Raw genomic sequence first — 13588 nt, forward strand, 5'->3', positions numbered from 1 at the left:
ATTACATTTGATGACATTACATTTGATGACATTACATTTGATGACATTACATTAGATGACATTACATTAGATGGCATTACATTAGATGGCATTACATTAGATGGCATTACATTAGATGACATTACATTAGATTAGATACACTGTCGCTCTAGCAAGAGGGTGAGAATACAGATACACTTGAACACTATTTTTCTCCGTATTCATTCATTTTGATTTTAGACGTTTTTCAATGAACAGTTTTTTTTCTAACGAGAATTAATCTCACACAGTAGACACGTTTGCCTAGCAGTATTGCTCAATTCGCTGGAAGTGGTACAAGTGTTTGGAGTCGCTTTCATGGTCGCGGGAGGCGGACCGTGCTCAGCTGGAGGAACTTTCTGTTTCATTGCCAAATTCCAACCTCTCATTTAAGGTGTCGCCGCGGCCGGAAAGTGTCGCAGGCGTTCCGAGCGTGGTGGCCGAGCAGCCTACCGATCGTACGGGTCACGGACCCCCGCGTCTTCCGGTGGATGCTCCATGACCCTTGCTCTCGTTCCCCCTCGCCTGCCGTTCGATAGCAATTTGCAGAGCGCCGCGGCCGCTGCAGCTGAATGAGAATGTGCCGTCGCTGGCCTCCTTGAGCAGCGGCAGCACGTCCGTTCCAGGAGGGCAGCAGTAATAACGTGCGAGGCCTGCACTGAATTCAATTAGCTCGTTGGCACTCCAGAATAGAACACATACTCCGACTTTTCCTGTGTGACTTTAGAAGTGTAGACTTCAGGATATACAGTGTTGCCTCGATTTAAGAATATTCATTTGTTCCAGAAGTGAAATAAGTGAAGAACTATACCCCTTTAGTCTTATAAGTTATAAAAGTATACTCATTTTGTATGAAACGGGTGAGACCCAGACAAAAATGATGAGAAAATGATTTATCAGCCTATTAAAATTTATAAGGAATGAAAATATGGGCGCGAAGGTGGAGGCAAATATTTGACAGCTGAGTAAACATGCGTACACACCCAGGTGAACACGCAACTTAACAACTAGAAATGATGTCAAGTTCGGTAAAATATCCATTCAACGACGCAGCTCCCTTCTAGCCAATGGAAGGCCAGCAGAGTGTTGGGCTATTTCAATAATTTCAAAATAAAATTGAATTTTTTAGATTTGGTGTTTCGTAACTTTACAGTTATTTTGTATCGAGAGCCAAAATTTTCCCTTTGAGGCTTTTCGTAACCTAAATAATTTGTATCTAGAGACGTCAGTAAGTGGAGGGACCACTGTAGGTTCATTAATAGATATACTTTAATAAAAGGAAAGACATCAGAGCACATAATCCAGCGTTAATTTGCAAGTGAGAATCCATCCTGACTCGTCTCCGTCACGGATCATTCTATAGAAAGACATCCTCTTCTGTCCGTTTAGTTGCATTAGAATCAAAACAATTAAGGTTATCTTAAACAAAACAATTGCATAAGCTAACCGAATAACACAATTAAGGTCAAAAAACAACTGCAACAACAATTGCATATCAGGTCTTCAAAACAACAATTAAGGTCGGAAACCAAAAACAACTGCATAAGAATTTACACAAGCAAACCTCCATTCAGCAAAACAATTTCAATATTAGGTGAAACGAGCAACACTATTTTAAAACAATATGCGAGTATTTTCGGAAGTCGATTCGATTATCGCCATCTGCTCCGGAATCCAAGTCAAAGCAATTTAAGAGTCCTTCACAGATCTTCATTGCAAACCCAGATCAACAGTCCTTGGAGCCCGGGACTGGGTGAGCTGTCAAGTCAATAGTCCTCGGATCAGGGCAAAACAATTAAATGTCCTCGGAGCCCGTGTGCGGTCGATTGGTCGCCGTCTTTTGGTCGCCGGTCTATTGGTCGCCGTCTTTTGGTCGCTTTTGGAGCTTTTCTTTAGCCTAATAATTACTAGGGTATTAAGTATGACTAAATAGTAACTCGCAGTTTGTATTTAGGGAATTTGAGCAACGATTTAAATGGTAATTATCAATAACCTTCCGGGCGACCAAAAGACCGGCGACCAAAAGATCGGCGACCAAAAGACGTGCGACCAAAAGACCGGCGACCAAAAGACCGGCGACCAAAAGGTAACAGTTACACTGAGCGTTTGTCTGCTTATAATGATTAATATTTCACATATACATATAATGATTAATATTTCAAGCACATTTATAATAGTACCCAACATGGTGAAATTGTATTTTAGCGGACTCAGACAACCTTAGTAACTGCAAATTAAATTAAAAAAAAACACTCCTTTAACATGAAACTGGGTTGACATGCCTGGCAAACACTCGAAATGGAACGAGAAAGTCATCATTTTGAGTCGAAAGGAACATCTTTATGTAAATCTCTTGGAAATTGACTCCAAATTAGCCATGATTGGAAACATCAGAAAGATTCGGCGTCCATTCATTCCTACTTAAGTCCTCCAAACTAGCTCCATCATTCAACGTCAAACTGGGTGTTATTTCTTATCAAAGCAGGACACATGTAAACCCGTGAATGCGTGAATGTAAACATGTCAGTCATTCGGAACGAAGCAGCCACTTTTGCGTGACGCTAAGCAGTCCATGAAGTGGATATCGAGAAAGCCTTTAATTATTCTCCATGAAGGACCCAACTCAAATAACTACTTTCATTATCTTTGTAAAGACAAGATGCTTTGCACTTTGCTTTTAGCGTGCTCAATGATTATTTTTCTCACCGCTGGCCAATCCCGGCAAACGAGCAAGCTCAGGGACAAAATGCGCATCTTTTGTATTAAGCACAGCAACCTTGTTCCTGCCTTTTGTGCTTTCGTCTTTTCACCGTTTCAAGTGTCCAACAAACTTTTTCCCTCGCTCCCTGTTAGAGGCAACGTTTTTAAGAGAGCAAAACTAGTATCCTTTCATCATGAATTCAAGCACAAGGCCTGCCACGGGGTTCACTGTCACTACCTTTTAACTGCACCATGGGTCATTATAGTATATTTTTTGCAATCACTGAGCTAGGATGCGTGATGTAATGCACTTTTTTTTAAATCTTATGTGAAGTGGTACCCACATAAACCTCTCAAACTGCCTGTTATCATTGCAATAAACCTTAACCCTCTCCTGCTTCCCCTGTTTATTTTTCTTTTTTAACAGGAGACTAAAATCGACTGCATCCGAGTCGCCACCAAAGGTAGGACGTGTCCAAATTAACATTAAGCAACAAATTAACACCATTTAATTTTAATGAGTTACCTGTTGTAAACGTTAAATGAAACATGAGAATGTCTATTCTGCAACTTTAAGGTATTGATGTAATTGTGGAGTGCTATAAAAGACCTGATAGTTAAATTGCATGCATTTTTATAATGATGGATGTTAACAGTGAGTCACTGTGGCTTTTCTGAGTTTGATTTTTTTTTTCCTCTTTGTGTGTCTGACTTTTTACCTGCTGCATGGCATCGTGGATTTACTCACCTAATGTGGCGCTCAGCTGCCATCTTGGTGACTCAGCTCACCACGCCGTACCTTCGCATCGCCCCAGCGGCCGGTGATCACCAACTGACAGGTTAGAACCTCTCAAACCTGAACCTAAACAGCTGGCACGTTCGCGTAGAACAGGGGTGTCCGACTCGGGTTGGTTCGCGGGCCGCGTTAACGTCAAATCGGACCATTTTGGATATTATATTTAGATTATTTTTTTATAAATGGATTAAAAGAACTGGATTAAAAGCCCTGAATATTCAGTTTTTTATAGATCTAAAACAATGTTTATTTTATCTTTTTTTAAATATATTTTTAGATTTTACAAAATGATTTTTGAACTAAAAACACAAAAAAATGATTAAAAGGGGGAACATCAGGAAATGTAATATACATCTATACTCTTCATTTTAATTTGATCCGAAAACGGAAAGTCGGCACTCATGATTTACTTTCCCGGGCCACACAAAATGATGCGGCGGGCCAGATTTGGCCCCCGGGCCGCCACTTTGACACGTGACTTATAAATAAAAGGATCGCGGGGGGTACTGGAGCCTATCACAGCTAAATATGGGCACTGGGCGAAGGACAACCTAAATTCTTGGCCCGCTAATTGCAAGGCACAATGAGACAAACATCCAATCATAGCTGAGGACAATATAATAGTGTTCACACAGCCTACCCTGCATGTTTTGGGGATTTGAGGGGAACCCAGAGTACCCGCAAAAAACCCATGCAAGTCCAGTGAGAACATGCAAACTCCACCCAGTGAGGACCAACCTGGGATCGAACCCTTGACCCCAGAACTGTGATGCCAACCCCTTATCCACGCCTCCACCGGGCTGCCTATTCATATCTACAAAACTAAAAATATTACAGAGCGAACATTTTTAAGATTTTCACTGGCTGACGCTAAACAGTCAACACAAACCGTAAGAAGCACAAACATCATGAATGCATTAGCAGCTTAGATAAACGTCGGCAACTCCGTATTGTCCTCTCCGAGACGACGGCCAACCTTTAAGCCGCATCCTGCGCCCAGCTCAAAGCGAGATAAGTTCACCCTCGCTTAATCGCGGTTGCGGCCACAACGCTCTGAGCGCACTTTTACAAAAGATATGGGAGGTAGTGCGCCCTGGTTATAAATCCCAAACGCCTGAAATAAACAAATCAGCCGGGGTGGAGATACAGCCAAAACGCTAAAGTGGGGAATAGAGTCTTAAAAAGATAAGCGAGGCAAGTGTCCTGCACTGAACATCCGTGTTACTAAATTTAGAATGATAAATTGCCATGTCAGCCACAAGTGACGCCATGTTGTCTACCTATCAGGGGAAAAAAACTGCATATCTATCCCAACTGACATATTATTCTCAGTCCTCTGCGCTCCTATCAATAGATTTTTTTCCCCCTTTTTTTATTCCACCGGACTGACATGTTAGTAATCAGCTGTGGACTGATTGAGCTGATGCCACACATCACTCTTTTTTTTTTTTGCTTCTTTGCCGCAAATGTGTGACAAATCCGCACTTTGAGCTCATCAGAGAGAAAGAGACTTGTCTGCATTCCCGTCTCGACCCCCCGGTGGGATTGAGATTCTCCGAGCGATTCGCACAGCTAGAGGCAAGCCAGTGGAATTTTAACAAGATCTGCTTTTTATTTATTACCTCCGCCAAGGAGGATCCCTTCTCATTGCTTTAATGTGCTCACCAGTAGAGCCGCAAAAGTAAGGATCCTTGCTTTTAATCCAAAAGTTTGCCTTTTAGGTTCAAAGCAGCCATTTTTGACTGATTTTTAATTTTTTTTTTTGTTTAATAACCACAAAAGTTTGGTGTTTTTGTTCTAAATAGACACAATCAATGAAAAAACTAAATTGCTGTTCAACTCTAGTTATTATTGTAATTTTTTTGTATGAACGTAAAATTACAAATGTATTTAATGTGATAAAAAGAATTTTTAATGTGTTAAAATAGTAATAATACTAATAAAGTAGTAGCAATGCAGAATTTTTTTTTAATCATTTTGAGATGCCATGTACAGTTTTTGCACGGCAATACGTTCGTAACATAACATAAAGAAATTTAAATGAACTTGGCTTATGATGCAGACACACTCAAAAATAAGTTTAATCGAACCTAACACTAAACTTAATTCTAATTTTGTCTGACATTTTGATACCTTTCTTCTCCCAGGTTGGGTCTTTTTGCCCCGCCTCCACACTGACTTTCAGTCAATATCGAGGGTTTGAGTTTGTGTTCCCTTCAAAATATTCCCAAAATGATGCGCAAAAATGTCCTCACAATAGGATAACACACGACCACTTGCCAACAAAAAGTAGTATATATGCCATTCGCACTGACGAACGGGAAAAAAACACTGAAAAAAATGCAATGCTCCTCCCAGTGCTCGCAGAGACATTACAAAGAGGGAGTTGTGACCAGAGACATTACACGAGGGAGTTGCGGGGAGAGAGACAGTGGCCATGATGTTCTTATGAGCAGCATCTCGCGTCCGCTGTCTGCTCGTATATCAAAATTTGTCTTGTATCTCAAGATAAATATTTGCTTGAAATTTTACTCGTATCTCGAATTGCTCGTATGTCGGGTGCTCGTATGTCGAGGAACCACTGTAGTAGCAATGCAGAATATTTTTTTGATCATTTTGAGATGCCAGGTACAGTACTATTAAAAATTGGACACATATTCCAAGTAAAATTGATTAAAAAAATCTCTCCTACCAAAGGCTTGCTTGGCCATTTAAAATTTTACATAATTAGATGGCATATTAACATTAAAAATAACATTTGGGTTTGCGGACACACTTAAAAGTTAACATCCTAATACAAGGGTGTCAAACCCGAGGTGGTTCGTGGGCCACATTCACGTCGAATCGATTTCATGTGTGCCGGACCATTTTAGATATAATATTAAAATATTTAAAAAAATGGATTAAAAGAAATGGATGTAAATATACTGTTTTTTTTAGCTTTTTTTTCTTAGTAAGGGAAAACATCTTTTAATCATTTTGTTTTCATTTCAAAAGGAAACAAAATCTATATTTTTATGATGTTCAATATTAAAGTGGAAAACAAATATTTTTATATATTTATTTTTAGATTTTACAAAATTCTTTTTGAACTAAAAATGGATTAAAAATTGCAATATTTATTTTAAAAGGGGAAAATCAGGAAATATAATATACATCTAAAATCTTCATTTGAATTTGATACTAAAACAGAAAGTCGGCGCTTGTGATTTACTTTCTCGGGCCGCACAAAATGACACGGCGGACCAGATTTGGCCCCCGGGCCGCCACTTTGACACCTGTGTCCTAATACATGATAGCTCAAATCTGTCATTTAAACAATTAAATCATCTTTGTGTTGTATTTTTGATTTATTTTTTGTTTCTTTGGTCAGGCGCCGCCACCCACAAACCCAACGCGGTGGAACCGGAGAAACAGACGGACCACACCGTTAAGATCGCCGGGGTCATCGCCGGCATCCTGCTCTTTGTCATCATCTTTCTCGGCGTGGTGCTCCTCATGAAAAAAAGGTATGCATTCTTACATTTTTTTTCATATCAAGTGTCTTTGCGATTCGCGCATAATTATTTCGATGAGGCCGTCCCGCCCCATTGAGAAAATATCAATCCTTTTGCACCGTACCCTTCAACAAATGCCTTCCTCTGGGTCTGGCGAACAGCCCGCAATGGAGATAAGCCTTAAAAAATATTTTAATATCCTGAGAGTGTACGGACGCGCAGCTAATGGCTACGTTTACATAAGCCTCCCCTGTTCATACGGCTGCGATATAAGAAGCAAAGCTCTGCAAATATCAAACGTTCTTTGCTTCCGCCGTGCCTGTTCATAGTTTTTTTTTGCGGTGTTGAGCTGGCACGTGGCACGAGGACATAAATTTCTTTCATGGACAGTCTTACCTCTACTTACAAAATTAATTGGTTCCAGAACTTGTTTTGTAACTTGGATTTTTCGCTAATAGAGCAGTATTTTACATGTAGATTCTGTCATTTGGTCCGCGGTCCTCAAAAATATGACTAATTAAACCCTTTAAAAATGATTAAAGTGTTCCAATGTTGGATGAAAGATGTGAGAAACACACAAAATTGAGACAAGATGATAAAAAAAATATTTATGTATTAAAATCAATAATGAGAATGCAAAAATATTTAATAATATCCATGCAGGAGTAAAGTAAAGTTTAGCGAGGAAGCTAACTTTAGCACACACACCTAAACAACTTCAAATTATGAATTCAAAACAACTGAAATAGCAGCTTTTTCAGAAATAATCGACTCCATACTGTATGTCCTGCAATTACTTCCTTATATATAGAAAAGAAATATATAAAAGATCGGCGACCAAACGACCAATCGACCGGCGACCAATCGACGGCGACCAATCGACCGTGTACTCTATCAAGAACGTGTGTATCCGATTTTAATATTTCGCCAGGTTCACGGTCGAGTTATCTAGCTATCATCGCAATCACCTCCCAAAGTCGAGCCTCCACGTGTTGCCACCATGTCTGATTAAGTTCTTTTTTTTCCAAAAACATTAATATTTTTACTTTTTTCTTTCCATTCCATCCCCGTTCCTCTCCCCCCTCTCTCCTCGTCCTCCACTGCTTAAAACCTACCGTCACCACCAACACCACCACCACCACCACCACCACCACCGTCACCGTCACGTTACCACCACCACCACCACCTCCACCCCACTCGGCAGAAGAACCTATCACTCCTACACTTACTACCTGTAAGTAAACCAAACTCGGCGTCCATGCTTTCTCTCCGAACAGCACGCATGCCTTTATTTCCCCTCTGATAGGTTCATAATTCCCAAAATAACCCCAACACCCTCTCACGTCCACGCCGCCATTATTTGCAGGCTTATCTGCTTGGGCACATCACCCATACTTTGCATGCATTGTACTCCCACCACTCAGGCCCCGCCCCCCCCCACCGTCATTGTCCCACATCTCATGCTTTTTGTCCGGCTCACCTGATTTTCCTTTTTCCCAGCATGCCATTGGCTGGCTGCACGTGTACCCGTGACTTTATTATTAAAGCGGCGGGATTGTTTCCTTTTTAAATATGGCCGACACGCGCAAAACAATAAAATATAGTGGTGAATAGCGAAGAGGCTTAGAGCGTGCCGCCAAAAAAAAAAACGCAAGGTCTTTGTGCCTAATCTGCATTGATCGCGGAGGCTGCCTCGCTTCAAAGGATGTCCCACAATGCACCTGCAGATAATAATATCGCGCGGCTTTTTCCTCGCTCTTATCCGCTGACTCGTCGAAGCGTGGCAGTCGGAATTTTGTTACCTCCTTTTGTTCTAAAAGGTTCGCGTTCGACTGGAATCGGAATTCCTAATAGTTAAGCTAAATTTTATATTGCATGTCATATGGAAGAAGGAAGTTTTTGATTTAATTTTAACTGTATTTTTCGGACTTTTTTCATAGTTTGGCTGGGTATGCGACTAAGACTCAAGCACGACTTATGTATTTTTTTTCGCTCTCTCTCACCACCGACAACATGTTATGTTTTTATTTATTTATTTTCCTTCCACATTGTGCATTGTTTGGATGAGGCGACTTACACTCAGGCGAGACTTGTATTGTGAAAATGGCGGTCTTATTGAGGTAGACTATTTTCCATCATCTAAAGCGGATCAAAAAATGTTAGGAGGATACTTTTAATGGCTCGTGTAAACTTATTAAAATTAGTATACTACTAAGGACATTTTGGGCTTCATTAAATACGCACTTAACAGTACAGTGGTACCTCGAGATACGAGCTTAATGCGTTCCGAGACTAGGCTCTTATGTCGATTTTCTCGTAACTCAAACGAACGTTTCCCATAGAAATGAACTAAAAACAAATTAATTCGTTCCAACCCTCTGAAAAAACACCCAAAACACGATATTGGATTGGAAAAACATTTTTATTTGTTCTAATTCGCCATCTATTAACAAAGTAATAAATAACTAGTGGTTTAATATTAATAAAATGTGTTTATATTTCGCAGGGGGAGAGAGAGACGGACAGACGCGCTCGTAAGATAACATAAACAAATTTAAATGAACTTCGATTACGGTGCAGACACACTCAAAAATAAGTTTAATCGAACCTAACACTAAACTTAATTCTAATTTTGTTTGACATTTTATTACCTTTCTTCTTGGCTCTATTTGCCCCGCCTCCACACTGACTTTTAGTCAATATCGAGGGTTGTTTGCTTTTGTCTTCTTTTCAAAATATTCCCAAAATGATTCACACAAATGTTCTCAAAATAGGATAACGCACGACCACTTGCCAACGAAAAGTAGTCTATATAACTCGTATTAGCGATCGCCTCGCCATCCGCAATGACTAACGGGAAGAAAAAAAACACTGAAAAAATGCAACGCTCCGACCAGTGCTCGCAGAGACATTACAAAGAGGGAGTTGCGACAGGAAAGACAGTGGCCATGATGTTCTTATGAGCAGCCTCGCGTCCGCTGTCTGCTCGTATATCAAAATTTGTCTTGTATCTCAAGATAAATATCTGCTCAAAATTTACCTCGTTTCTCAAGATGAATATCTGCTCAAAATTTTACTCGTATCTCAAGATAAATATCTGCTCAAAATTTTACTCGTATCTCAAGATAAATATCTGCTCAAAATTTTACTCGTATCTCAAGATAAATATCTGCTCAAAATTTTACTCCTATCTCAAGATAAATATCTGCTCAAAATTTTACTCGTATCTCAAGATAAATATCTGCTCAAAATTTTACTCGTATCGCAAGATAAATATCTGCTAAAAATTTTACTCGTATCTCAAATTGCTCGTATGTCGAGGTACCACTGTAGTATATACAGAACTCAGGTTATTAATAACTAGCTTTGGACGCACGGAAAACTTTTCTCAGTGAGAGTTCTTATGGAAATATCAATAGTTTTGATAAAAAGCAAACATTACATTAGGCACTGGAGTTATCTTTTAATGTGTTTGACTGGATATGATTTGAGTGACAGGTTTTGATTATTGCTCTTTCCACCCCTAAATGATGAAACTCATAAATAGGAGTATGTGTTGCCTTCATGCAAAAAAAAAAAACGTTACTAGTCATATGGTTGGCTCACAGGAATGTGGTTATCATCGGACATGTAAACTTTCTGCCTAGCGACAGGTGTTCTTATCCATCTTTTAAAGCCTAATTAATAAAAAAAAAACTTGCTAGAGGTGCTCATCTGGAGGAATTGGGGTTATTCCCCAAACACACGCCGTCACCTGGATGATTGATGAAGCCGGCGAATACTTTAGCGTGCACATCAAAGTCGCGCTGCCAAAATTTGAACTTGGGCCGCCAGAGGTGGCGTCCGACTGAAGTCGACTAGCCTGCTCGTTAGACATGCGCTCACATGTGCCGTCAAATGCCGTGTCAAAAGCGTGGCCTTTCATCTGCCGGCTGGCCACCCCAGCTCGCTGGGGGCGTTGGCGTCGCGGCGTGGCGTGGCATTGAGGCATCAAGGGCTCCCAAGGTCCCCGTGAGAGGGCGAGCCAACCATCAAACTGAGGTTATGCTAACTGCTTTCCAATAAGATCGTCCCAAAAGTCATCTCGATGTATGGATTCCTTTAGATGATTTCAGTAGAATAATAGAAATGAAATGTGTAAGCGAAAGTAGCCGATGGTGCCGAAATGGGATGCCAACGGCAGCATGTCGTTCCAAAACCTAAATAGCGGTGTACTTTCAACTTGTACTGTATAGCACAAAAATATTTCATTAAGAATAATCCAACAGTGCACCTAGAGCTAGAACAGGTTTGTCAGACTCGGGTTGGTTCATGGGCCGCTTTAACGTCAACTTGATTTCACGTGACCATTTTAGATATAATATTTAGATTTTTTTATATAAATGGATTAAAAGAACTGGATTAAAAGCCCTGAATATTCAGTTTTTTATCGATCTAAAACAATGTTTATTTGAGCTTTTTTTAAATATATTTTTAGATTTTACAAAATTATTTTTGAACTACAAACACAGAAAAAAATTGATAAAAAATTACAATTATTGATTTAAAGGGGGGAAAATCAGGAAATTTAATATACATCTATACTATTCATTTTAATTTGATCCTAAAAGAGAAAGTCGGCACTCATGATTTACTCTCCCGGGCCACACAAAGTGATAGGGCGGGCCAGATTTGGCCCCCGGGCCGCCACTTTGACACATGTGAGCTAGAGACTTTAAGTCCTAAAGAAAGGCTAATATTAGCAACTAATTCAACTTTGTGCCTATCGCTACAGTGTAAAAGTTTCATCATGTGGCAGCCTATGAGTAGAAGTTACATTAAAATGACTCCGAACTAAATTAATAAAATAAAACTTGATGCTAAAACCTATTCAAGCTTAAGCCTGCAACAACATTGTGAATTTTCCAACCCCAGCTGCGATAAAACTCAGCAAATTTAGCAAATTTTGACACGTAAGGGTTTTCAAAAGGTCACAGGTCAAGTTAGTGCTCGTATTTTCGCTTTGAAATATTACTCATAAAATAAAACGATTATTTTCAAATGATTATGATGACGAAACCAGTCCTTATCTTGTGGGAAAAAAAACGAATTGGGACCAAATTTGTTAGAATAAAATATTGACCAAACCCGTCAATGCTTGTAACCTTACTTAATATTGACTTATTAGATTTTCATTTGATTGTGTGTCAAATTTGGGGAGTGGGCGTTATTACTTCATACCAAACTCAAAATGCGCCAACTTTAACCTGAGCGGAATTGCAGTATTTTGGACCCTTGCCTTCTTTTAATGGCATGTCAGAAACAACTGGCGACGACGACACGGGGAAGCGGGAGGTACGATAAACGCGGCATGTGAGAAACCCGAGTGCGCTCAAGGCCAGTGAACAAACGCCTTCATTAAAGACGGGGCGCGGCGAGTGTGCGGTAAGAGACCTGTGCTAATTGGTACAAGCAGCCTGGCAGAGTCAGCGGCGTAGCGGCGCCGCATGATGATGAGCCAGCGGCACGAAGGCACGCCAGCGACAGCCCTGGACGTCACAGTCTTTAGAAAGAAGTTGTTTATTAGTAGGGAAAATGTAGTACTTTGTAGTTTAAGAGCTGCGTTCCCATCCATAGTGTATTGCACTTTCTTAATCCCTATTCACCGCCTTCCTTCACTTAAGAAAACATTGACTTGTGCTAGAAAATAAATCTGCGTTGATGGAAGATTTATCCCCCTTTTTAGATTTTTATACTCCTGTGGTTATTGTAACATCACAGTATGTTTACAACTAAAAATCTCGAATATTCGAGTTTCCGATGTTATTCTTCCCTCGGCTTTGAATTTTGATCGTCAACTTTCAGCAATAGTTGTTTAATTATATCTTGCACAATTCAGGGTAATTGTAACGTAGCTAATTTCTTAACCAAATATGGTTCCACCGAAATGAACGTCTCGTTTATCGGAAACAATATTTTATACCTGACATTTCAGGAATCGTGTGGATGAGAAAGGTAATAATTGACTCTTTATATAGTCCAAGCAATAAACATTTTTTGTATCTTTATTGATAAGGAATGATATTTTGCGTGACCGGACGTTTCGTCCAAAGACGTTTGGTCCCCGGACGTTTGGTAGAACAGACGTTTGGTCGCCAGGTTCGCTCGCTGTCAAATTATGACAGAGTTTACTGTTGATATTTTGATATTAGATATTTAGATATTAAACTCACTCTCTCATGATTATAATTTTGAGAGCTGGTTTCAACAGTAACAACCCGGCGACCAAACGTCCGTTCTACCAAACGTCCGTTCTACCAAACGTCCGTTCTACCAAAACGTCCGTTCGACCAAACGTCCGTTCGACCAAACGTCCGTTCGACCAAACGTCCGTTCGACCAAACGTCCGTTCGACCAAATGTCCGTTCTACCAAACGTCTTTCGAAGAAACGTCCGAGTACCGAGATTTTGTAACTGACCTATAATAAAAGTAACCATGTCTTTTCAGTAAAAGGAAAATTTGCGATTGCATTCTCTAACCTCTCAAACTTTTTTAAAATGAAACTTTTTCATTGCATTTTTTTTTCTTTCATCCAAA

The 13588-nt window shown here is 40.0% G+C and overlaps 1 protein-coding gene across 5 annotated transcripts in view; it reads left to right on the plus strand.

Moving 5' to 3' along the window:
- Positions 1-13588, plus strand: part of LOC144085571 (receptor-type tyrosine-protein phosphatase mu) — a 153233-nt gene that overhangs the window by 90847 nt on the left and 48798 nt on the right. For 3 of the 5 annotated variants that reach the window (XM_077614969.1, XM_077614970.1, XM_077614971.1), the window contains exons 13-16: positions 3146-3182; positions 3483-3557; positions 6888-7023; positions 8216-8245. In XM_077614969.1, coding sequence (XP_077471095.1) covers positions 3146-3182; positions 3483-3557; positions 6888-7023; positions 8216-8245 — 278 coding nt within the window. The remainder of the gene's footprint in view (positions 1-3145; positions 3183-3482; positions 3558-6887; positions 7024-8215; positions 8246-13588) is intronic. The other 2 variants (XM_077614973.1, XM_077614974.1) reach the window with 1 other exon arrangement.

Source organism: Stigmatopora argus, chromosome 12 (assembly GCF_051989625.1).
Source record: "Stigmatopora argus isolate UIUO_Sarg chromosome 12, RoL_Sarg_1.0, whole genome shotgun sequence".
In the NCBI taxonomy this organism is placed as follows: Eukaryota; Metazoa; Chordata; class Actinopteri; order Syngnathiformes; family Syngnathidae; genus Stigmatopora; species Stigmatopora argus.